The sequence below is a fragment of the Hippoglossus stenolepis genome, chromosome 23, assembly GCF_022539355.2.
Source record: "Hippoglossus stenolepis isolate QCI-W04-F060 chromosome 23, HSTE1.2, whole genome shotgun sequence".
Classification (NCBI taxonomy): Eukaryota; Metazoa; Chordata; class Actinopteri; order Pleuronectiformes; family Pleuronectidae; genus Hippoglossus; species Hippoglossus stenolepis.
In genome coordinates, this window is record NC_061505.1 from 10,145,919 (window position 1) to 10,173,172 (window position 27,254).

At 43.3% G+C, this 27,254-nt stretch overlaps 1 protein-coding gene across 2 annotated transcripts; it reads right to left on the bottom strand.

Annotated features, from left to right (window-relative positions):
- Positions 1-137: 137 nt before the first annotated feature.
- Positions 138-23,189, bottom strand: ppp1r14bb (protein phosphatase 1, regulatory (inhibitor) subunit 14Bb). Of its 2 annotated transcripts, XM_035148780.2 has the most exons (5): positions 22,924-23,189; positions 22,525-22,839; positions 3,611-3,694; positions 3,195-3,227; positions 138-3,091 (listed from the first exon to the last, which is right to left on the bottom strand). In XM_035148780.2, exons 2-5 carry the CDS (start codon positions 22,723-22,725, stop codon positions 3,023-3,025), a joined length of 387 nt encoding a protein of 128 aa, XP_035004671.1. In that variant the 5' UTR covers positions 22,726-22,839; positions 22,924-23,189; the 3' UTR covers positions 138-3,022. The 2 variants fall into 2 exon arrangements, with proteins under 2 accessions (XP_035004671.1, XP_035004673.1); XM_035148782.2 differs by lacking the exons at positions 22,525-22,839; positions 22,924-23,189 and adding an exon at positions 5,416-5,616.
- Between the last annotated feature and the right edge of the window lie 4,065 nt (positions 23,190-27,254).

The window sequence follows — 27,254 nt, forward strand, 5'->3', positions numbered from 1 at the left end:
GTAGTAGACTTCTTCATGTGGTGTAAACCTGCTAGTCCTTAAAATGTATCTAAAGGATTCAGGGTTTTTTAAAGTATAGGTCGCAAAGAAAATTACACAGAAGTAACAGTCAAATTGAGAGAGAGAGAAACAAAATGTCCATTTTACATGTTTTTATTAAAGTTGCATAAAAGTGTAACAAAATTGGGCAAAAACAAGACCTGTTGTTGATATTGCTACATTTGTTGGTGGGTTTGATCTAATCATTGTCCCCAAAAAATGCCACTGCTCCTTCAATCCACATGGTTTAGCCTCAATGATAATAATCAGCATATATATAATCATTTTTTTTTGCAATTTTCCCCCAACAGTAAAAAAAACGACCGCTCAATAACAGTCTAAGAAGGTATAATCCAAACCTGGATTTAGAAATGAAAATCCATTCAAATTGAGAGGATTGAGCTCACATGGTTACGATCCGACCAATCACAATGTCTCTGCAGACGGCGCTGGGTTTGGAGGTGGCACCAGGAAGGAGAAAACGCAACCACACCAACATTGATCTGAATGGATTTCTGTTCAGATATATATTAATCCAAGGCCCGGCATCAAGAAGTGTCATGATCACAATAAAAACAGACCAGTATTCAATGTAAATGTAAAGAACGTTGGTTTTTATCTAAACAAAATCACTGTATCAAGGCCTAAGTATTAAACACACACACTTCTACAAAAAGAAACACCAGAATCTCATTTTGTTTTTCAAGAAAAAAGAGAAAAAGGAGCGACCGTAGATCTGAGATTCTCCACGCGCCGCAGTTCTGCTCAGCAACACACGTTTGTGTCACCGTTTTCAAAATGAATGTCTCCCGTTTATTTGGTTTGTGTAACATAAATAATACCTAAGGCAACATCTGTTTTTCAAAAAAGAAAAAAAAAAGAAAGGATAGAAGGGGAGGGTGGACAGAGGGAGGAGAATGGAGGAGAGAGGGGATGCAAGAGAGAAAGGACAGAGCAGCACGATGGAAATGGGCCAGAGTGTGTGTGTGTGTATTTGTTTACGTGTGTGTGTGTTTGTTGGTGCTGAGAGAGAAAGAGGCAGACAGTGGAGGTCTGCTGTCACCGCAGGTGTTAGCAATTGGTAACAGCGAATGTCACCGCTCCTCCTATTGGCCGACGGGCTTCGGTCTCCAATCTGATTGGCTCAGGATGGGAAACAGATGGCTTATTGTTAGAGATGATTGGCAGTTGCGGCACGGAAACGCGGATCTTGTGTCAGCTAAGGACCATTCGCTCTCCAACTCTGTCCTTTTACTCTGCACTCAGTGTGTGTGTGTGTGTGTTCACATCTGTGTAAGAGGCAGCTGTGTTTGCTAATGCGTCTCCTCTGCCCCAAGGGTGGCCGGTGTGTGTCCGTGTGAGTGCATGAGAAAGAATGACGGAAGAATAGAGGGATGAATGCATTTAGACGGCTTCATATTCAAAGCAGCGGCCTCCATCGCTCCCATTCCGACATCTAGTTGGTGGCTCCACTGATGTGACAGGCGGACAAAAAGTGTCCGTAAAGGAGACACGTGACCGCTCCAACGTGACAAAACAACGTGGTGGACTATATGATTTCTTCGAAGAAAGGGGGGGAAACAGTGAGAAATAGAGAGAGAAGGGGAGGGGTTATTAGAAAGAAAAGAAAGAAAAGAAAACACAAGGCAGCTTTGTTTCAGGTCCCCCTGTCGGACTGTCAGTGTGAGCGTGTGTGTAACAAAAAAACAAACTAAATAAAACAGGAACCAGTCCTCTTCTAAAATTCAAATATGTCGTACAGAACAGCAGAATATACAGGCCAGGAAAAACCCCTCACGAGAATGTTGCTGTACATTATGTAGCAACACACACACACGTAGCATTTGAACACACAGACGTACACGTGTGTGTGCAGGCCGCACACACGCAGGGCTTCTAAATCGCCATCTTTGTACAGACCTACGTATCCGAGGAAAGAATTTAAAATCTAGTCAAACACGCCCAACCCAAAAGAATCTACTCCTATTCCTAAAACGATTTATTTCTTAGATGACCGCCGCAGCCAACCAGTGACTTTCTTTTGGGTTCAACCATCGCTCCCAGGATCAAATTGGCCTCTTCGCTGGACTAAAATTACACCGTACAATACTCCTTGTGGTCAGAGGTTCAGATTTTCCTCCCGAAATGACATAGTGCAGTTTTTTCAACAGACACACACGGAAAAAAAGTCTTTAAATGCACCACTGTAGCAAATACCTTTGATTTAAGGTGGAACATTTGCTGTACTGACCCCAAAAAAGTTAAATCTAAAGTCAAGTGAATATTAACTCCACGCCCTCAGAATGAAAAAGACAGCAGCGCAAGAATTAGGGGTTGGTGGCTGGATCGTATACAACTTTCAAATCTCTTACAAATACAATAAGGAATCTCATTGGTCGAGACGTGAGCCACGATTGGCTGCTTCCTCCTTTGAACCCTCCTCCTCCTGTATCGTTCACCCATCCACTCCTTTCTTGGCTTCTGCCAGCTCTTCCCACTCTCGGCTGCTCCCAGTAATTATGGGATTCTTCTCGGCTCCCCTCCTCTTCCTCCTCCGACAGATGGAGGAGCTGGATGAGGGAGAGGCAGAGCCAGATAAAGGGTGAAGGAGGAAAGGCGAGCGCCTGGTATCAGGGCCGATGAATTGCTTGTTGTCGATCAATTATGAGCTCTTTCTTTCTTTGCTGATGGTATTTTACGGAGGAAGTTCATCAAATAAGCAGGGGATGTCAAAAAAATCTGAAATAAAAGTGATTAATGGGACTGGATCCAGGCAACGAGAGAGAAGAGGATGCGATGAAGAGGAGAAAAAAAACAAGAATGGGGATTAGAACAGAGGGCCTAACGACAAGAGGAAGAAAAAATATCCTCAATGGAAGAAAATTGACGTTAGAATACAAAAAAGAATGGGGAGTGATAGGGAGAGGTGAGGGCGGAGGCGGGAGGATGCCGGGGAGGAAGGGCAGGAGGAGCAGGGACGCCATCATTTCTTCTGAGGCGTGGAGAGCTTCTGCATCCCTCGGATCTTGTCGAGCAGGTCTGAGACGAAGTCCTACAGGAGGGACAGGAGGGACAAAGCACGTGAGGTGGAGTCAGAAACGAAAACATTGATTTGGGTGCGAGACAGACGGAAGAAAGGAAGAGAGATTTGTTACCTCGGTAGGTTTATAACAGTCAGCCACCAATTCCTGTAAAACAGAGAAGACGGTATGAGATGATGCTGCGTGATGCTTTCAGACCTGCACTGAAGTCCCGACATTTTCCTGACATTTTCCTTACTCTGGACATTTTTCATAGCTTTTCCTGCCAGCTCCGTATTGAAAATGTCTGTAAGCTGCGATTTCCGCAGAAGAATTTATACATCATATCCTGTCTCCTGCATATTCTACCCAAGCGCCGCCCCTCACCTGAACGTTCCACATTTTCTACACGTCTGACCCAGTGGTCTCCTGCTGCGTTTTTCATATGTGAAAGGTAGACTCCAGAAAATAAGATCTGGACAGTTCACGTCTAAAAAAAACTGCTCGTGGGGTCCTGAATGCTTTCACTGTAGTACGTAAGCATGTCCTACCTTGACCCTGGTTGCACGCTCAACGTCACTGGGCATATCCAGCAGCTCGTCCACATCTATCTCCAGCTCTGGGATGGCCTCCTCCTGCAACACACACAGTAAGAGGAGAGGACACGTGAGCGCATGCAGAGACAACAAAAACACATTGGTTAGTTAACACGATTCCAGAGAAACCAAAAGTGACCGCTCCCCGCAAGAAGCTCCTTCGCGGAGAGAAATCCTCATTATCCGCTCTATTCTTAGTGCCTGTGTTTATGTTATGTGGTCGCCTGCAAATAGATCAGCACTGGCATTTCTGATGTGGTACACTGGCTTGGTGTATGTCCTTCTGTGGACACTAGAGGGCGGTGTCCTACCACCACATGTTGTTCAGAACATGACAGCGAAGAGACAAAGACACAGGCAGGTAGACGGTTATCTGTCACGAGCAAGGAGAATTGATCAAGGACGCGGGGAAAAGATGTCTCAAAATCAAACAGATCCATCAAACTTTATTCATATAGCACCTTTCAAGCAACTCAAATTGAATTCAAAGTGATTGACAAAACACAGGATCTTAAAAATTAATTCAAAATGAGTTAAAAACATTCAGTTTGGGAGAATAAAGAAATCGATAATGGAAAAGACAACACTAAAAGAAAGTGAAGGCAATAAAATGTAGATAATCATCAGTAAAATGTTGGTGAAACATAAGAGAAGATAAAATACAAACCTAAATAATAAAACCATTAAATAAGACTGAATAGGTTTGTTTTTAATTCACGTTTGAAAATATCAAGCTAAATGCAATACATATCTGTTTAGTTGGTTTTTGCTTATGTGCAAACATGAACTGAATATAACAATATAAAAATGCCTGGTCTGTACAAAGAAAGAAACGCCCAGTTATTCAGTTTTCAATCAACCTTGTGTAGCCTATGTGAAGCTAAATCCAGCAGCAAGTTAGCTTAGCTTAGCATAAAGACATAAGACTGGCGGCTAGCTTGGCTCTGTCGAAATGTACAAACAGCCATTTGGGGGGGGGGGTGAGTGTGGTATTGATCTTTCCAGCCATTTGCACTTGTTTTTGGCACCAGGTGAATATTTAGACATAAACCTAAAACCTGTAATATTAATAAGATGTAGATTTGCCCTAAACGCCGTTGAATCCATCGGGTAAATATGCGTAACATAAATTTTTCTTCCTTGTGAACTGCTGGTTGACACTGCTGCCTTTAGTGAAAGCGTGCCTTCTAAATCTCTTGAGGGGAAATCCGCTCAGTTTAATCATCGTACGATTTTAGAGCTGAGCAGAAACTTAGCCGATAACTTGAGTCTTTTAAAGTTCTCGTGTTATTCACATTCAAGCAGGAAAAGCTACAGGAAATAAAGGTGAAAAACGCAGACTTCAAATTTAAGCCAAGCAATTATTGCCGGATACTAATAAGATGACCCCTTATATAAAAGGCTTATTGAATTGATACTGTTTATTAAAGCCATCACTGAAATGTGCTAATACTATTTTCTTTCTTTCTTTATGTCTCGTCTCTTTCTTTCCTTCCTTCCTTCCTTCCTTCTCCTCAAACCTTCTCTTCATGCGATCAATTCTTTGTCTGATTAATCTGTTGCCGTATTAAAAGTGGTTTAATAGTCTCCCACACGTTCTCCATTTCTCCATCTGCCTCACACACACACACTAGCTCAGTGTGTTCCATCAAAGCGCTTCACCGCTGGCAACAACACACACACACTCGCAAAACCACACACACACACACCGTACAAACACTCACAAACCCACACACACACTCGTACAAACACTCATTTACCCCTCTTCTGCAGCTCAACCGCTCCCCTATATTCATGTCATTCTCTTGGAATCTCGCTCTCTCTCGCTCTCGTCCTCCCCCTTGGTTAGAGTAGCCCACACCAGCTGTCTCTGCACCTGCCCGACTGCCCCCTACTCCAACACACACGCTCTCTCTCTCTCTCAAAGTCATGTAGACTCATAGGCAGCATGCTGTGTGTGCACATTTGTGTGGCACATAAACCAAATGGTAGCTTTTTATTGTCGTGAGAACTCCTTCGACATCACACACATTGCCTCTGTTAGACACACCTCACTCACACACCATCACACACACACACACACACACACACACACACGGATTAAAGAATTATAAAATGATCTTTAATAAGTCTGAGCTGGATGAAGTGTGTGTGTGTGTCTGTGTGGAGAGGGTGGGGTATAAGGATTTAATTCAGAGCAGGACAGTCTGTATGTGTGAGATAGAGACTGGAGGTGACAGACAGACTTAGTGTCAGCAGAGTAACACACGCACACACACACACCACACACACCACACACACTGTAAGTAGCAACACAGACAAATGTGCAAAAACATACACACAGAAGATGAGAGTAAGACTTTCCAGCAACAATGGGACAAATCTACACACACACACACACACACACACACATAAAGATGAACATACAGTGAAACACACACATGCTTACACTGCAGACATATTGAAGCTATCTGATTTACACACAATCTCCCTCACACGCACACACACACTCCAGTCTCACACAAAGACTGATCAGCAGAACATGTGGGCTCTATGTGCTGCTACATGCTAGAATGAATGAAAGAAAGAAAGACCTCCAGTGGTGGTGTGTATATGTGTATTGATGGAACAAATATGATTTGACTTAAATGTCCAATCAATCAGTAGCAGAAAGGAAATAAAAGAGAAATACCAACTTGGCTCTATATTACTTTTAATTGCTGTTACATACTAAAAAATAAATATAATGTACCTGCTGCTCAATGTACTGGAAATAATAAGTGATACTAGTTTAATGCGGCTTACGTGAAAGTGATTTGAGACTCAAATCTGCGAGGGGGGAAGGGGAACGCCAAGAGGAAGGAAGGTAAGAGGCTAAGAAGCATGTTGAGAAGAGGGAGCAGCTGAGATAAGCAGCCCAAAAGAGTAAAGGGAGAGGAGGGAGAGGAGGGAGACGAGGGAGGGATGTTGAAAAAGGCCGGAAGACAAGCTTCAGAGAGGAGACACAAAGAAAGCGGGGAATCACTGGGGAGGATTTCCAAAACAAAGATGGACTTACTGAACTAGTCTGGAGTCTGGAGGGGGTTTTCACTGTTGGCCACAGATGTGATCCAGACTAAAAGACGGCTACCAGTTACTTCCTAACACACACTGCAGGCGTCTAAACAAAGCAGCGATCTGGAGGTAACGGATTTGCTTAACTGCAAATCTCTGTGGCGATCATACAAAACACATCTACATGTGTTTAGGTGTTTGACACATGATACTGCAGCAGCTGCAGTGCAGTAACGTGTTTTGCCACCACATCCTTCAGAACAACTTCCCTGCTCCGTACCATAGCTTTTCCACTCTCTACTAGAGGGATGGGCATCTCATTGGTTTTTTTTTAGGCCATGCTTTGACCGCAGAAACTTCCCCCCAGGGCTAGGAACCTTTGGAGGAACTCTTTGTGTTTCCACCAGAGAGACCAGGGTTGAAATAACGTTCCGGGGAAATCTTTTTTACCCCTAAAAATAAATCCCTGCTCGGGGGGGGAGTACGATACGAAAGTACCCAGAACCTTTAGGGTGGGGCTTGCAGCACTAAACATACCTGATTGGTAGAGGACTCCAGCATTTTATTTCAGCCACCATTTTTAAAAACCTGTACAGAAGAAAGCCGAGGCACTCCTGAGTACTTTTGCTGATATTGAGAGGGAATTGGAAACTGTGGTACTGTAATGATAAAGTTTATGTATAACCTCATCATTGCTGTATAGTGTTCTGCACTACCGCCACCTGGTGGACTGGAGTTGAACATTTTGCTATAGCCGTGGGTTGTCCATATATCAGCCGGCTAATCTCCCCTGGTCTTTAGAGCGCGGTGGAAACACAGGTGAACAACAGTCTGCAAGAAAAAAAAGTTCCTGGGACTAAAAGTTCAGAGTAATTTTAGTCAGGGGCTTTAATGATGATGCTGTGGAGAATGCTAACATTACTCCCATTGGGGATGCATCTTTAAATACAGTCTGTGAACTGGCATACAGACTCATTGTTCTGTGGTCTTTTAAAAGTTTAATTACACCCCTCCAGACGGGCTTGCAAATACGGTTCACACACCATCATCACCACCTCCACTGCGAGAGACACAATGTCTGTCTGGAGGCTGCCTGCAGAACAGAGCAGAACGAGATGTGACAGTATGAGAGCAGTGTGTGTGTGTGTGTGTGTGTGTGTGTGTGTGTGTGTGTGTGTGTGTGTGTGTGTGTGTGTGTGTGTGTGTGTGTGTGTGTGTGTGTGTGTGTGTGTGTGTGTGTGTGTGTGTGTGGGTCATAGTACTATTCCTCTCACAGGGAGCTGTGTCGTGGCTGCAGGATTGGACAGATCAAATAGCAAATAGAGCACCGGAAAAACATAAGCTACACAAACACACAAGTAGGTCATTACAACAAAAAAGTCCTATCATCACTGCTACTGTAAATATCTCTTCAGAGGGGAACTGAGGAGACGGAGGAGGGAAGTTAGAGTTTCTTGGAAGTTCCTTCAAAGAATTTACTCATTATAAGACTGAGTCACGCGTCCGTAGCTTTTATTTTAAATTGACTGACCTCAGATCTGATTCAAAATGCAACATCGAGACTGTGAGCTGCAGATTTGTGTCCAGAAAGAGCCGAGACAAAGATAATGCAATTAGAGGCTGTGCGGAATGAAAGAAGCAGACCTTAGGGTACAAACAGCCAGTAGCCAAATGCTAATAGGAAGCTCAGTGTATATCAACACAACCATATTACATGTAATAAGATGGGAGGAAGCCAACTTCACTGTGGGAGCTCTGTGTGTAAGTAGGTCACAGAGGCCACCTACAAGGATTACACAGCATGGATTCCAGTGGTAACACACTACATTACCAATTCCTATGATAGGATCTGTGTAAACTGTGTGCAAACTTGTCAGCATTAAAGAAACGACGGCAGGGACAGTGTAGATGAAGATAATTAAAAAGTAAGGAATCACCGAGAGGCTCAAGTTTGAACGGCGAACAGCCACTTTTGCTTTCCTGCTACCTCAGTAACACACCGGGATAAAAATAGTCGGACTTCAGGGTGGCTGTTTGCCGGCGCTGCTACAAAGACGAAAACAATGTTCTGGCTACGCGTACTGTTTGGAGAAAAGAGGAGTGGGGGGAGAAGGAAGCTGGAGACAGAGGGAAGTGATGATGGCTAGGGGCAGACAGGATGGCGGAAGGAGGAAGAGGTAGGGAAAAGTGGGCCACGTGGCGCCGAACAATGTCGCCATTCACTCCGGCTTCCTTCTGCGCGAGTTTGTTGTGACTCGTCTGGCAAAGTGATAATTTATGCACCAGACTTCCTTTCTACTCCATTTGCTCCTCCTTTGTGCTTCACTTGTTCATGCTTTGCCATGTTATTGCACAGGGGCGGTGGAGAGACGTGGGGAATACAGATGGCGAGAGAGGAGAGGCTGACCTGTGAGCTGCACGATACAAATTTTACACTGATACAACATCACCGTAGCTGTAGCAGGACTCTGTTTTAAGCCCAAGCAGGTTTTTATCATCTCAAGCTCCAATTGGCAGTAATGGAACTGGACACCCTGGTGAACATTCAAATTTCTTCTCCTTTATTTTGACAGTCTCGACTCTAATGTTGCACCTCTTCAGACTCGACGTTATGACGCGCACTGGCACCGACCCCTATTGTTATTTTACATCTTGCAAAGAACTTGCAACAGATATTTTCTTTTCTTCACATAATGCACCTCTGTCAAGATAGCGATGTTTCCAATGCATTTGTATCAACATACTCGCTATTTTTGGTGAAAATCAGCATAAGACATCAGTGTTTGAAACCAGAACAGCTGATCGTCTGCCTCTTTCAACTGTTGAACATCTTTAATGGATTTAACGCATTGAACTTTAATCATCGGTCTTTAAATGGTCCTTATCCAAAGGCCTGAGTGATAAATCATTCAGCACTTTGTCAATGCTCAAAGTGCAGCTATTGAAATCTGTTATTGTGAAAAAGGATTATTGGTGCAACAAAGACGTAGAGATCACTCGGTTCACTGAGGTGTGCTGAATGACAGATGTGAGGGTGACAAAAAGTAAGAGGCGAGTACAGACATGGAAAGGTTCATGACCACAGAAAAAAACAAACATGGTGGAAAGAACAGAATGTCTTGATGAAATATTTGGATGATGACCAGGTCTGATAAGGATGTGGACAATGGAGAACGCATAATAGCAGAGCAGTTTTTTGATAAAACTTAAATCAGATTGTGTTAACTAAAGACATACTGCTTATCCTTTAAGGCCGCAGAGATGCTAGAGCCATTCCCCTCGGACACTGAACGCAGAAGTTCTTGTAATCAGGAGCTTCAGATTTTCAGCTTTTTTTAAACTATCACACCTTCATTCATGTGCAGGCCTGCATATCAGACACTGATTGAGCAAGACAGGATGTGCAACAGAACTGGAGTTGAGCTGACACCAAACATATGATAAAAACAAGGGGACTGGAGACATTTAAGCAATTTCTTACTTGTAATTGCTAAACTTTGCATAGTTATGTTCAAGCCAATATGGAAACATTTCCCCTTATATGATAAGTGAAACGAACAATATGTAACTTAGGCCCCTAGGGTTTTTTTTAAATCAAAGCAATAACAAAAAACCTGATGTGATGACATCATGAAGAAGCGTGGGATCAGGGGAAGTTGTTGTTTTCATCACCGTTTCAGATGAATTTCTACATGACCCCATTCAGGCACAAATCATGTTCAATGATGAGCTGATGAAGTTTTATTCACCTCAGGCAGCAAACGGCAATGAAAAATCATGATCCATTATGAGTGACCAATACAAACAGAGGACGGAAAAACTTGCTGTTTGGCTAGCTGTGTGTTTTTCCTTCGCCAATAGTTGTTTGTCCGGAAAGTTGTAGCAGAAGCCACGGATAAACCAGATGTGGTGGTGACCAGAATGAAACGTCCAGTTACCTCGAATGAAACTGGAGATTTCTCTGGGTTTGAAGATTGCTGGAAAACATTTTGGATAATGTAAGTACACAAGTCAATAAAATAAATAGTGGCCTATTCTAAAATGAAGTTGAAAAGCTGCTTGCAAGTCAACTCAAAGTGGTAATTCATGAAACCCGTGTGCCTGATTTGGTCGACTGTCATCTGATCAACACACACTCTCTCTTATATTAATAGTGAGTAGTGAAGCAGGCACACACACACACACACACACACACACACACACACACACACACACACACACACACACACACACACACAGTGGAAAAATACTGGGCTTGAACCTGCTTCCTGTCATGCGCCCCCCCCCCCCTGTCTCTTTATCTTCATGTCTGCTTTGATGCCCTCGCTCTCCGGCTCGATGTGCTGCTCTTGTATAAATCACCCTCAGTATGTCTGTAATCGGCCAGTTCATAGCGTTTAAACCACCTTGCCTTGGGCATGATAGCACTTATGACAAAAGGAGAGAGAGAATTTAAGAGTGAGGGAGGCACCGAGGGGTCAGCAGGGGTGTAAGGATTAGGGATGCTTTGTGTCAGTCATCGCCTGCTGCTTTCCATCCCCCTTATCTCGCTCGGTCTCACACACACACACACACACACACACACACACACATGCAGACGGTTGCTTATCAGGAATCTGGGTATCCTGCCAGCCTCCTTTTGTCATGCTCTCTGCTCTTACAGCAGTTTGAGGTGACAAAAACATATTTGTGAGATGTGTGACCCCCAGAAAACGCAGATGTATACAAGGCTCTTCTTGTTTTCTTAAGCACTGCAGGGGTTTAAATGGTCCTTAAATGGTCCAGCTCACCCAGCTACTTCCTGTGTGGGCACGTGACCTTGGGAGATAACGGGGGAGGGGGAGGTTGAAGGTATCTGTGGGAAGTGGCGAGCAGTGTGTGTGTGTGTGTGTGTGTGTGTGTGTGTGTGTGTGTGTGTGTGTGTGTGTGTGTGTGTGTGTGTGTGTGTGTGTGTGTGTGTGTGTGTGTTAGAGTTAACAGGACCACTTTAAGAGGACAGGGTTGACAGAGGGACATTAGTAATGCTACTCTTTGTGCGATTGTGTGCGTGCATGTGTGTTTGCGTGCATGTGCACAATTAATCTAAGTGGTGACTGGCTGCTGTATTGAATATGTGGCCTCACACACAACCGTGAACCATAAACCACAATCCATAATCAATACAATACAATTTGCTTCATCTAGTCTGGAGTATGCAGACATTAACAGTGTGTGTGTGTGTCTGTGTGTGTGTGTTTGATCTTTATCTCTATTGCACGTCTAATCAGCTAGATGTACTTCCTCCCAGGAAGAATATGACGTCCTGTTTTGAGTCATGTGAAAAACAGAGAGAAGGAGCTCAGCTGTCAGTGTTTTCTTTCCACTAATAAATGATAAAATGTCACAAACACAACTTTCTGTGTAAAACCTCTTGGAGGCACTTGCTTCCTAGTATTATTAAAACAAGATGTACCCATCAGTTCCTACATCCTACCACCGTGTCCATCTGTTTTGACTCTGCGGCCCTGTCAGCCTTCCCGTTATCTCACTCACAGATAGCATGCAAACAGCTCTGTGCTGTAAAGCACAGCCTCAAGAGTCTGCCTGTGTGGTGATGTGGCCACGCTGTTGTGTACCAGTGCTGTGTGGGTTGTTTCAGACTTATTGCAGGAGAACGCCAAACCAAACAGGCTCCAAGAACAGAGGAGGTATCTTTATATGATGCCAGGAAACATTCATCACTGTAATTAGACTGCAGGCACGGTAGTTTGGGTCCTTCTTACAGTGCAATTTGGTGACAATAGCATGTAGCATAGTAATAGATTATTAGCGGAAGGAGGGAATGACAGAGCTTCTGGTTTTCATGGTTTGGCCCAAATCTTTCCTCTAGAATAAATAACCTATGGAGTGAAAACGAGCGAAAATGTCCTGTGTGTCATTCAAGCTTGTCTCTGCTTCAGCAGCATACATCTCTCCAGCTAAAGACTCTGGTCCAGGACAGTGGGAGCACAGACAGGCAGGTTGCTTAGTGACAGACAGATACGCCAGCCAATAATTTAATTTGGTCTGTGAGTGGCCACAGACACGTCTTTCTTTTATTTAATTTTTTTCCGGACGACTTTATCGGGATGTAAAGAGGTTTTTAAAAAATAAGATAAAAAGTGTTTCAGCTAAAAGTGCCACAGGGTGAAGGTCTTAATAGAAGTTTAATCTGCAATCACTCGCACACATACACACAATCACACTCGCTTCAAAATCTGTTTGTGGAGTTAAAACATGGAATGTCACCCGACCTTTTCCCCGAAAAGCTGCCCAGAGTCATTGCTGCCCCGCTGCACGGTTGAATGATTCACACATCAGCTTGTTTGGCCTGAGTCAACGGTTCAGTGGTTTCTGTGTGTTGACTGGACATGTCTGTGCTGCAGCCTCTCCAGAGACACACACACACACACACACAAACACACACATACACACTTGTTGGTCCCTCAGGGTGACAACCAGCCCTGGGAGGACAACTGCCAATGCTGCCAGGGCTGGAGCTCGGCCGCTGTTTAACAAAAATTAAACAGAAAATTTGTCTCTCCCATTGAACTGTCAAGCAGCAACTAAAATTCACCTACGTACAAATTCACCTGCTGGGGGTCACATGGAGACACAGAAATCAGAAGGCTGATGAGGATTTCCATGTTTTTGAAATTCAACTAGTATTTTTTAGCTTTGGAGCAATCGTGGATAAAATGTGATCTTGATCATTGTTTCTAAATTGTATTTGATTCCTGGAAATCATCTTGGGACCCTCCTTCTGTGTCTCGTGACCCCCCCAGGGTGTCCCGACCCCTAGTTTGGAAACCACTGTCTTAGGGGAGTGCAGTGCAGACACTGAACAACAAAACGTTAGCACCAAAATCGTAGAGACACAAAGATAGTTTAAGGCCCATTGAGTCTTATAATGTTTTAAAAATTTAAAAAAATGTTGATGCCTTTTCATTAGCAAACACACAACACACACACAGAATCCCTCTATTGACAAACGACAGCATCTCAAGTGCCCACTTTCACTCTCCGTCTCCACTTGCTCAATCAATTACAAATGATCATAGGAGCAAACAATCAATAATACAATAAAACAGAAACACATCCAGAGAGAGAGAGGAAGACCACACACACACTATGGCTGCATATTCAAAATGACATGGAAAGTATAACGATACAGGGGTTAGGATTCGATATATTTGGATATATTGATACTGTAAAATGTAATATATTTCTATTTTTTATTCTAATTCCTGGAATTCCTCTGAGGCCTCTACAAGGCCCCTCTAGGAGCTAGGGGAGTCATTACCACTACAATTGGACTGAAAGAAGAGATTATGTGCAGATTAAAAAAAGAAGGCATACAAACAAGGATTACAGCAGATTATCATTATGTCACTCTTGGCGACATTCATTAGTTAATTTGCCATGCCATTCTCTGGGTGACTTAATCCTTTGTTGTGACAGTTTGGAGCGGGAGGAGAGTTTGACTATGTGGGATCAGCTCTCATTTAGACATATTGTTTCCATCAGTTTAAATCCAAACTTTTCACACAGTAATTTCCACGTAAAGCCTTTCAATTAATTCTGCCATGACTGGGATAAAATCCAAGTGGGATCGGGGATTAGATGTTATTAGAATTCTCTCAGTGATCAGTCATCAACACGACCTCTGACTTTGTGAACACTGGTGACGTTTGTTTCCATATTCAGTCAATCAGCTCCTGGATGAAAAAAACAACTCACATGGTGGCAGCTGCTTCTTTCTGTCATTTCTCCTTTCAAGTCATCACATGTATTAATTCTTCAGAGTTTAATGATTTAACACTTGCCATGTTCAGTCAATACTCATTATCATCCTGTCTGTGTGTGTGTGTGAGACCAAGCACCTTCCTGTCAATCAGACACTTTGCCCAAATATGGTCAGTTGTTCCTTCCTCCTCAGAAACTACACATACAGCACAAAGGGTGTTAAATAATAAAATAACATATCAAATAATGTATCATTGATTAGATGAAAATGGAAAAGAGCAACATCTCTATTTCTAATCCGCATCTGAGCTGAAGATTCTGAACGATCTGACAGAAGTAACAGGTCACATTATTCCTCCAGCTACTTGTCTGTCAGGCTGCCAGCTGTCTGTCCATCTGTCCACACATCTCTCATCCATCCATCCATCTCTCCACACAGCCGTGCCATTTCAACCAGCGTGTGTGTGCGGTTGTTCATAGCAGCACGAGAATCCTTCCACATGACGTCTAAGCACGCCATAGATACCACGGAAGCTTAAGTTAGGTTTCCCGCTGTGGTGACCTCATGGAAGATACGCGAGGCCAACATGGCGCTGCGTTCCTCTCACCCTGCGACCTCTTTAGGTCAGTGGCTGTCTGCCTGGCTGAGAGGGACATCAGGTCAGGGAGTCACTGGCAAAGCAGTCTGTACCTGACGGCGCATGACTTGTTCCCCTTCTGAAAGCTACAGCTATTTAATATTAAAAGTCACATCCTCAGTCTGTCATCAATAGGTAAGTTAGTGTGCACTGCTCCTGTACTGTCTGTCATTGGCGTATAATAAACACATTATACACGCAACACAATGGAAGACGGTGAATGAAGCCATTAACTCAAATCTGCTTCCCTGCAATTACAGCTAAACTGGTATCTGCTCTTAATGCACCTCCTGGGACTAAAATACTTTCCCCAGTGAATGTGTGTTACCTCACTCTACCTGCAGGCACTTGGCATAAATCACAAAGAGACTCTGTGTGGTGATGACTCCGTACCAACGATCCACGCCAGCTGCCGCCAACTGTAGTCGCAACCGATTTAATATCAGGACGATGGCTTAGCTTGTTTCATTGTTTTAATATGGTTTTAGCATGGAGGCCCGTGAGCGCGCATCACCAACACTCTCATATTCATCGCTCATTTAAAAGTGCTGTTCGGCTACAACACCCTGGAGCCACGTTTAGCAAACTGCAACACTGTTATGGCCTGTTTACCTTACAAAAGCATCCGCATGAGTGTGTGAGCTTTCACAAAATGGCATACGGTCTTAAAATGCAAGAAGGGTATAAATGGATAACACCCTTTGTTCCTTATGACCTTTCTCATTCAAACAAGCTGCCGTCTGCTGTTAGATTCACCGAGAGCAGCTCAGTTTCATAATCTATCTCCAGACACGCCCTGCACCACATGTGATCTTTACGGTAAAATGGTTTTGTTAAACCCTGTATTGTTTAAGCCCTTCACTTGGCCGGGGGCCTGATCTGTGTGACAGAGGGTGGAATGACAAGCTCATCGAGCTTAGCTAGTACGGAAACATAATACCGACGGGTTTACAAGGTGGGAAGGTGTCAGGCAATCAGTATGTACTGTGCCGTCAGGGTCATGCCGGCTGACACATGACAGTGATTGTGGGAGACAACAGAAGACACTGCGACAAACAGAGTCCGAAAAAATATGAAACAAATGTTGAGTATATATGCACATGAGTTCATCAACTAAATGCATTAAACACTGAGATTTAAGTAGAGCCTCATTTATCTCGATAAAATTGGCCAATATGAGGCTTTCACTGATATATTAGTGTCAGTGTGTAGGTTTAAACGTTTTATTTTGCAGCATCAAACATGCAAATAAGTCTATTTTCTTATTTCAAAGTCTATTTAAGGTTAAATTGTTAAATATCAAGCCTCATACATTTTCTTGTCATAAGGGTTTGATAACGACATCTGGAGAATCATTGCTAATACTTGTTAATACAAATATCAGCTGATACATCAGTATTGGCAATTTTTTACTCCCAAATATCGGTAATAGCAGTCAGGCTCCACATTTTAGTAAAACATTTTGTTGAAAGGAAGAAGATGAAGAAAATGTATGTCTTCTAAATATCCTGCTCTGCTCATTAGCTCGCTTTCCCCCATAGATGCAATGTATTATATTCTCTAATTCTGACTTTAACCAAACCTTAACCTCAACCTGACGTTTATGTTTCAACTATCAAACGTGAACATTTTTAACAACTTTAAAAATGACTGAGAGCCAGCATGCTGTCTCCATAAGGACCTGTGAGTGTGTTTGTGTGAATCAACAGGTGTGTGTGTGTGTGCGCGGGGCAAATGGTGCTTTTGAGTGAAAGCTAATATTGTTAATTTGTTCTATGTGTTTACTCCTTTCTCGCAAATTTCCTGTGACAAGTTCTATGAACATTCCACTGAATGACTCACATCCCTCCTTCTCTCTCTCTCTCTCTCTCTTAATCCATGCTGTCTCTTGCTCAACGTTCTTCACTTCCTTCCGATCTTACTCACACGCCGACCAAAAAAGAAACAATAAATGCTTAGTCTCCCTCACTCACAACATTCTTGGCCGTCTTTTCTCCTCTCTAACTTTATTCACCCTCTAAAAACACTCACATGGTCCGTCAGTGGGTCAGACAACATGCTGACTCACCCCTCCGTCAAACAGGAAGACAACTATGCATGTGTAGGACCACATGTAAGCTATTAACGTGTGTGTGTTTGTGGTGCGGGGGGTTTACAAAGACACACTGGAGTCTTTCACTCCCGCTGTGTAACAACCACTCTTTGTAGTCACCCTCTTACATACCCTGAGCGAAACAGGGTAATACTGATTGGTATTCAGACCTTGAAGTGCACGGTTTTAAAACACATGTTGCATGACTCGTGTGTGTTCCTGTGTGTTAAGGAGGCCAACTTAATTTTCAGCTATGAAATTACAGCTGTTCCCACAGTCAGGCTTCCCCCAACCCAGTTCCTTCTAGTGACTTACTTGTGGAGCCACACAACAACAGGATGCATCGCTGCTTTAACTGTTTGTTGTGGGAGACGACAACAGACTCAGGGACTAAATATGACCAGAGGAGCATTTACTGTTCATTATGGTGTGTTTGTGTTGTAAAGAGTAGAGTATGAACAGAGCATTTACATTTCCTGTGTAGTCTGGATTTATAAGACTTATTGAAGGATACAGATGCATTTCCTTCATTTGATAAAGTTTCAATATGTTTTTATAGGAGTAAATTAGTTTTATTGTTGAATTTAGACACTTTCTATATAAAGGAAATATTATATATTTTACCAAAAGACATATTGATTGCTTTATTTTGACTGAATGGGTGAACTATGTTATATATTATATTATTTCCCCCACAACTGTGGACTTTTCCCTTCTTTGCCTTTGATAAATTCGGGCGTTTTTCTTATGTAGCGTGATGTTAAAGATATAATATGTAACAATTCTTCATTAAATATCTAAAAAACAACTAGATCCATGTTGTATATTTTGTTGACTCGTTAACTTACATTATCAAAACGTTTCCAACAATGTTCAAACCCAGAGAAATCCCCAATTTGATTCAAGGTAACAAGACGTTTCATTTGGCTCAGTGTAGATAGCAGCAATAACAGTGGACACATGTTACAAAAACACTCTCTCCCTCGGTGACATCCCTGCCTACTCCAGCTACATTTTCCTTCCCCTCTGCTTTTTTTCCCCTTCTCTTCCTCTGTTCACTGCATTCCTGCTCACCAATTCTGCCACTGTTCTCACTCGTATCCCCATCTGTGTTTATGTGTGTGTGTGTGGCCACGTAGGACCCTGGAGTTTGGGGATTGGTCCGCCCACTCGCTCCACTGTTAACCATGTAGCTACTGGTTAGCTCCAGTGCACTCATGCTGAAAACACAGCAAACTGAAAGAAAATGGGTCTTTACATGACGAATACAATTTGAACAGCCCAGTTACCATGGAAATGGAAACAAGCCTGGAGTGAAGCTTAATAATTTTACTAGAAGGGGAGTCGAGGAATTGATGAGTCCAACCCCCACTTTCCTGTTCCCTAGAGTGAGCTCAAACTCACTTAGCACCTCATACACAAAGCCGGTAATAGAGCGGGGGGGCGCTGTAACAACAGAGAATGTGTATATACAACTTATCTATAAGGAAACACTCCCTGATTTTATTATGTGAAACTTAACACTTAAGTGTTTATATTTCTTAAATGAACACAGTTTATAGTTGGGTTTGAGACATAAACTGTGAGATGGAAGGGGGATTGTGGGATTTGGAGTCTCTGTTGCATCAATTCTGAGGATAGTTTAAGATGTGTCGGGGGAATTTGGGACGAAGGTCGCGTCAGAAATCCCTCGGACATCACTTGTAAATACGTCGTCGTTGTTGTTGTTGTTGCTCATGAATTAGTAGAAAAATAATCTGCTACAACTTTCAGTTCTTTTCAATCAAGGCTTTTCTGTGTGCTGCTGCTTCTATTAACTCACATCTGAGGCTTGTTGTTAATTTATTTTTATTCAGACATGGCACAATTTAGTTTTACCTTCCAAAGCCTGAAAGACAAGTTCCCTTATGTTACCATAAGGAAAAAGGAAAAAATTTGTTTGGTTCACGATGAGACTGTGGCGAGAATATATCGGGCCGCCACAGTATACATGATTAATGGGAAGCACTGCTTAGACATGGTGAGGGAGGAATCAGCCTTGGTGGCGTTAAATGCTGTCAAAGAGCCCATCTAGTTTTCCATACAGTCGATCTGTCAGTGTTAATGTTAGTATGGGTTAGCGTGCAGTCCTACTAATAGTCTGTATATATTTTGAATTAAATCCATATACAAAGTCGATTCATATACTTAGTAATAATGTAATAATTTTTTATTCCAGGACCATATCCACATTTTCCAAGTAGCCCCCTATTGACCGCAGCACAACTGGAGTGTTTCTTATGCAGAGCAAATGCCACATTAACATCAACTGCAGCCATTTATTAAGCCCCTGCTAATATAATAACTGGACGGCTCTAATTATAATGCAGAATAAATCAGGGGCTTTTTCGAAAATGATGCAATTCCTCGAAGCTTCGTTTCATGAAATGGACACAGCCCTTTTTATTCCACTCCACGGTTAACCAACATAAACATTTAACCAGCCTTGTTGCCATGGAATCATACGACGGCTCGGCTCCTCACTTTTAACCATAGCAACTCTGACTGATAGGCTGACTAAGTGGCTATGTGGATGGATACATCATAAGCAGCATCGCAGAAATGCCCGGCCGACTGCTTGTAGCATTTTTTACAGGGATTACATGAATGGGGAAAATATCTCATTATGAATTCCCTGTTGAACAAAATCCGTGCCGGTGTGTTAAATTGTTGAAATGTGCATCCACAATAGGAGAGAGAGAAAAGGGGGGGGGGCTGATAGATTGGGAATAATGATGGTGACAAATGAAAACCGTGGATTACAACGAGTCGGAACGAAAAGAGACATGGAGAGAGAAAGGGCGAGATGAAGAAAGAAAGTGTGCTCCTTGTCTTTGTTGGTGAACAGGGTCGTCCCAGTTCCTGCTCTGCTCCCTGACCGGCTGAAGCTGCCTCTCTGGTTACACTGCTTGGTAGCACGTGCTCCACATTTCCCCGTCTAAATGAGCCCAATGTGTCTCCATCAGTGAACCGACTGTAAGTTAATCTCTTTGTTGTCTAACAGCCTCGGCGGGGACGGGATACGGACAATGAAAAGGGGCGAACTACGGTGGACGAACGCCAAAAATAGGAGGAGTAGGAGGAATGTGGGTCCAAAAAATGTGAGCTAAATCATTAAAGTTGCACTAACACTTATAATCTGAAACAATGTAAAGTGTCCATAATAAATCAGCACAGGACTCAGGTCTCGCTATCTAGAGACGACCGATACCGTCACTGTGTGTCCATCGGCGAGGGATTTTTCTGGACTCTTTGTGCGACTGTTTGTGAAGTTGAAAAGCAGGACTCATAATACACCATCAGTGCATTAAAGCGTGCATGAGTGGAAGACTGAGTGGACGAAGGAATGGTAGATGAGTGACAGAAGCAATGAATGCCGTGAGACAATGAGGAAGAGAAACATCCATCTTTGAAATTCAAAATGACAAACAATGGATTCAAATAATATCTAAAAAAAGATTTGTCGAAATGTCATAGTACTGCAAAGATTTTCTCCTTGGCACATTTTTGTCGCATAGCATACCATTACTGGCGGACAATCAAAGCACTCCCCGATTTGAAAATCCTCTGCAGGTCCATTTAATCACCTCTGCTGGCACATGAGCCTCTGGCATATCCCTGCCACTTTATTATCCACATCTCACGGGATATCCCACACACTGCCACAAAAGCCCTCACTGCAAGGGGGCAAGAAACTTAGCAGAGACAAACATGGGATGGACGACTTTATCTGGTTTTCTTACGTCACATGATAAGAGAGGTTATCGATCTTTAGACTTTGCCGCGAAATTTACCCTATTCATTCACTATGGCCTGGGATAATATATGATTAGAGTTTGTAAGAACATCACAAAGTAAAACTGCATTACTTTTACTCTGTAGCTCCAAAACTTGACTTCTTCAAGTTGGAAAAAAAAAAAGGTGTGAGAAAGTGTGATTGCCCCTCTTCCACTTCTCTACCTCAGCCTACAAGGAATTCTCCAAACCTGTTAAGTCGTTGTATTCCTCACGCTAGGAATAGAATGTGGGTCAATGCCAGCTCAGTGGAGTTGACATGAGCTTACCAACTACTGACGCCAGCAGCCACACCACAGCTGCCGCCAGGTTACATTATCACTGCACGGCTCTAACGTGTGTCACTCTGACCACGGGTCTGATGTTTGACAGAGCAGATCATTTTACCCCACCCCCCCAGAGGTATGGAATCTACTGCTAGTCTCTTTCTTGTTTGCACCACCACATTACAGTAGCTCACTCCCTCTCACTCAGCTTTCAGACATGCACTGGACTCCGTAGTTCCTCCGTATTTGCTCTGGAAATATCAGAGTGAGATGCTCCGCAGTTTCTACGGACCTTATCCGCCAGGTCCCCTAGTATAATGTCTGCAGAAATCCAGGAGATGTCCTGCCTCTAAGCTTCTAGATGTCACATATCTAGAAGATGTAGAGGGTTTGTGGTGATAAGAGCTGACAACAGGGTTAGGATGCTGTAAACAAGATCACGTGATCTTCGCAGCGGAGTTAACGCGTCACTTCCTGCCTCCGCCTTCTGCAACCTACTCCACCTCTCACCTGAATAATGCGGAGGATTTGTTGCTGTTGTGAACGCGTCTGTGCAGAAAAACCTCCCGCTGCATTGTGCACGTGTGGAAGACAAACTCTGTAGCCAAATCTCCAGATTTTACCCCGAGGTCATGTCTGAAAACGGCTTCACTCAGCTTTAAACTTTCAAAGTTTGAAAGTAAGAGACAGGAAAGGTCTTTGGTTTATGCAACAAAACATAAACCAAAGACAAAAGGTATTTCTTTACATTGCTATATTGGATTACTATTAATATTGCACGAGATGCATTTACAGGTGTGCTTTAAATCAGCTCCAGCCAATCAGAGGGGGGGACAGGGGCAGTCCATTTCACGATCAGGACTATAAATCTGCGTATTCTACATTTAGCCAACCTGTGGGTGGAGGAGTGAGGTTCAACCACAGAGCTTCTCACACGATTTCATCACTTCTGGTGCTGTGCTTGTTCCCCATCATGCCCCTGCCTGCACCACGTGTACTTGTACATGGCCCTGATACTCTACATGCTACAGGAGGAGCGGAGCTAGGCCAGCAGCGACAGAAGGGCCCTTTAATGTCTCTTTGTCAACAGTTGGCACACAAAGAGGAGCTGATGGACAGAGTCCACCACCACCACCGGAGCCCTATTACTTAGCAGAGCCGCCGGATCGATGGCTTCGATCGGTTTTGCATGCGGGGTTATTGTAAGAGGGGGTCTTTTACCTCACAGTCGTACAGGTCCGTTAGCTGGTTGATGATCCACTCCTCCAGGTTCAGCCGCTTCCTCAGCTCCTTGCGGTCGTATTTGACGGTGACGCGTCCCTGCTTCCGAACCGGCGTCTCCGGCTCCTCCGTGGTGCCGGCCGGCGTCTGGAAGTACACCCGGGGCTGAGGGCTCGTCTCCGGGCTGGTTACGGCAGCCATGGTCGCTTGTTTCTCCAGTGGTGGTGGTGGTGGGAGAGGGGGGGTGAGAAGAACCGGGGCTGGTGTGGAAGGAAACGAGGCGAGAACAGAGGAAGAAGAGGAAGATCTGTCCGGCTGGAAACAAAAACAACAAATTACGCACAAAAACCAAACAGATCCCGAGTGGAAATGTCCCCCTGAAGAAACAAGCGCTGGAACCTGATGCGTTTTGTTGTCCGGGGAAAAAGACACAGAAAAATGGGCTGAACGACGAGAGTAACCGGCTTATTGTTCTATTTCCAGCAGGCAAACTCCGCTTATATAAAAAGAGATGGCAGCGGCCTCAACTCTTCTCTGAGTACAAAGAGAAACACTCGTCTCTCTACCTCCCTCTCTTACTCTCTCTCTTCCCCTCTCTCTACCTCCCTGACTCTCTCTCTCTTCACGTCCCTCTACCTCTCTCTCTCGCTCTCTTCCCCTCTCTCTCTACCTCCCTGACTCTCTCTCTTCCCCTCCCTCTCCCTCTTCCCCTCCCTCTCTCTCTTCCCCTCTCTCTCTATCTCTCCTATCCCCTCTCAGCCTCGAGAGGCGCGTGCATGCGTGCTCTCTCCCACTGGTATCAAGCACGAGCACAGTATGCAGGAACAAACTTACAAATTATTCTAGAGAATGCCTAGAACCCCCCCCCCCACACACACACACACACACTCACACACACACACACTTACAGATTTGACCCCCCCTTTACAGCTTATGATATGCTTATTATCGATATGCCTGAGCGAACTATGGACATTTAGTTTTAGTTTGGACTTGGTGGCCAGTTTATGGTTATTTTTAATATTTTTAAATTGCAAGATAAGAGACAATACATGGAATACAAGAAGACATGTACATAAAGAGTTGTGCATGGGTGTAGGTGGTGGTGGGGTGTGTGTGTGTGTGTGTGCACCAGTTTGGGTCAATGGTGGGGAATAGTATTTGAGAGGGGAGGGGTTGGATGGAAAGATAGGAGATAGAAGAGAGGGAATAATGAAAGAGGGAGAAAAATTAATTTAAAAAAGGCGTCTAACAGGACAACCATCCACAGAAGTAATGATAAGGTCAGTGGGAGTCCATCCTGGCCAGGAGATCGGGATCCAGAATAGTTCGCCCGGCTGAGTTGAACTTACTAACCCTAACTTATTTTACATCAGAATGATGGCGCATGTCGACATCGACCAGCTACAGTTTTTTTTTGTTCAAGACTAAAGAGGCACTGAGTTATAATATATAAATACAGAATCATTGTGTCGTGATATTATCGTTAACACCAGAAGTTCGCAATTTTTTGTCAGTAAGCCAAGATAGAAAATATTCCGGGGACCCCTTTCAGATTTCCGTGTTGTTGTCGAACACGTCTTTGTGCTCTCACCCCACCTCGAAGTCCTTATGCACAGTCACCCATTCAGACTCAGTCAATAGCTTTAACCTTTGACCTCCACTTTTTGTCCTCCACAGTTCATCTCCGATCTATCCCCTCTGAGAGCCCATCATTTATCCAATTCAATTGAATTTTATTTGTCACAACATACATTATCTCAAAGCACTTTAAATAAGATTATGGATCAAGGATCAATGGATGTCTTTATTGTCCGTGTTTGGTAATTAGTAGAACACACCAGCATTATCCACACAGACCTCTGGCTGAGCACAAGAGATGGAAAGTAAATACAATATTAAAGACTTGAAACTGACTGCAGAGTCTTAATAAATAAAAATCACAATACATTATTTGAAAGGCCAATGGCAGCTGAGACAAATGACTCCCTGTATCTATCTGTCCTGTATAGAGGCTAACTGTATCTGAAGCCAGAGAGAAACAGCCTCAACCTACAGAACATGGGACGGCAAGGGTCCGACAGAAGTGCAAGGTTGAGGCCTCAAAGTATCGTAGAGAAACCAACAGTTCTGCCTCGACCGGTTTATGTTTTTATCTTTGTGTGCACATAGTCATAGTGCATCGTGCTGCTCTTTTTGTCTTCACACAGTGCTTACACAAGTTTCCAGTTTGCCCCCAGGCCCTAACTGCTTCAAACATGCTCATTTGACTGGTTCACGACTTTTTAAATGTCCTCCCAGTCTCAACTATGCCTGAGATGTTTACAGGGGAAAATGTCATGCCTACATTTCACACTTTTGGAAAAGATCAACCTTGATACTTTGCATCATTTAAAAACAGAGAAAAATGTGTATCACATGTGTGTGAATTTGTATTTTTCTGCTCAAAGATCACACACTGTACCGTGAGTGGAAAGGAGCTGCAGCGTCTGGATTCTGTTGTTTTGGGTTGCTTTTGGAATTTAACTTTTATGTTTCATCTAACAGGCTACACTAAGGATTAAAAATACTCTGAAGGTGTTTTCCATGAACAGGAAGCCAGTCACATTTCTACACACGATGTCCATTGTGTTGTAACAGCAGGAGCCCCCACACACACACCCCGGCTACGCTGGTTAATAACAAGAGATTTAATCGTAATAGAGTGGCTTAGTGAAGGAGGAGGCAAAAGTCAGCGACTTCCCTCCATGTGAGTGTGTGCTTTTGTGTTTTCATGGTGTGTGTTTGTGTGTGTGTGTTCAGAGTGTTTTTCTGTGAGTGTGTATCATTTTAATGGACAACCATGGCAACAAGACGGAAAAACCTGAATTATTCAGTGAGCATGTCTGAAACTTACAGTTGAGTTAGCACAGGCGGACCGGCAACACACACACCCACCCAGCCACACACACACACACACACACACACACACACACACACACACACACACACACACACACACACACACACACACAGACGTGTCTCCATGACTTCAGAAGACATCATATTGACTGACATTGATTTCCTGAAGACTTACTCAAACCTTCATCATGTAACTACTTGCGTAACCCTAACTAACTGAAACCTAAAACTAAACCTTAAAACATGTCTACACTTTAAAATTTAATGATTTACTTTCTGGAGAATTGCTTTTTGTCTAGTCCCTATAATGGTCCGCACAACATGATACCTGAAACCCACAAACACACAACTAACTTAAACATTCCCATGCTCTTTTTTTTCGATATACAAATACTCTTTCACATGCCACACAAAAGTAATACAGTTCCCATTAAACCAACCACTTGACAAAAGCCTCACCCTAATGTGTCACCAGTATATGCGAAGCTGCATGTATCTGCATCAGGGATATTATAGTGTGTCAACTCCACGTCGGACACCGACCTCTGCAGAGAGAGGTCAGGGTGATTTTAGCTTGTAATATTAAATCTGTGGTGACCTTGGAGACCGTTTGTATGTACGTGTGCAAAAGTCATGTCAGGGGCTCGGGTAATCTCGCTAAGAACCTCAAACTTGCGAGCTTATTGGAATCTACACAGAGAATAAAGACTGGACATTGCTGGGGGACTTAAGCACCGTGGGAGGCCTGTACAGGACACAGAGCCGACACAGACCCCGGTGTTGCCTCACACTTTTATCAGGAGCTTAGCTCAAGTGAAAATGAGAGGTGCATGATTCTGACATCTCTCCATCAGAAGTGAGTTAAAGAAGATACAAAGTCCTCTCTTTGCTCGACAACATCGTGGTGTTTGTATTGTTAGGTACTTATTTACTCAGGTATTCTCATTTTCTGTCGCTCCTTCATTCCCATGGTTAAAACATCATTATTAAGAAAAACATCCTAAAATGTGGAATAACAGTTTAAAGTCTAGGGTTTGTTACTGCTTACAAAAACAAAAGTGGCTTGTCACTTAACCTGAGGTCTAAAGATGTGAAATGATGAAATATTGCCCCACAAAAAACAAAAAATCCAACTTTAGAGAAATGTTCTTTATTTTGTTCATGCCTGAGCCCTTTAGTTTGGGAATGTAGGAAAGTAGTTAAAACTGGTTTAACAAAACGCTACTTATACGTAATTGCATCATTATGGAAAACTTAAAAGTGTATATAGATGATAACATCAATCTCAGGGGCCATTATTTGCATAATGATTTGATAATAAATTCTATTTCACCTATTTTACTTCATTGCAGGAGTTTTTTTTTATAGTTGCATTGGTACTTTTACTTGACGTGATGTGAGTACTTCCTCCACCTGCGGGCATGCTGCAAATGAACGTGAGGGGAAGGGACAGATCCTGTTATGGACTCTCAGTCTCTACTTCCTCCTCCAGTATGAACACATCACTCCAAGCTCAAATCTGTTCTGAATTCATGGCTTCCCTGGTCTGTTCTGATCTATTTACTGTATGTGTGCATATGGACTAATGGAGCTGATAGATACTAAGATCGCTCTGCTTTTTTCCCTATAAGGGATCAGGAGTTTTCCTTCCACATGAAGGCGCTGTTCAGCCAATTCCTCTGTGTTTTCAGTTTGGTGAGAGGACAAAAAAAGAGTTTAAACAGCCTGAATGTGACAGTTATTTCTTGGTACATTTATACTACCCTGCATTATATTCACTTTGGAAGACAAATAAACAGTCTCCCGCTGTTTCATGTTTACCCATGTGT

Coding starts and splice junctions, on each gene's coding strand:
- ppp1r14bb (XM_035148780.2), bottom strand. CDS start 22,725: ATGGCTGCCGTAACCAGCCCGGAGACGAGCCCTCAGCCCCGGGTGTAC. Junction 3,695..22,524: donor CGGACCTGTACGACTGTGAG/GTAAAAGACCCC, acceptor TGTGTGTTGCAG/GAGGAGGCCATCCCAGAGCT. Junction 3,228..3,610: donor AGCGTGCAACCAGGGTCAAG/GTAGGACATGCT, acceptor TCTGTTTTACAG/GAATTGGTGGCTGACTGTTA.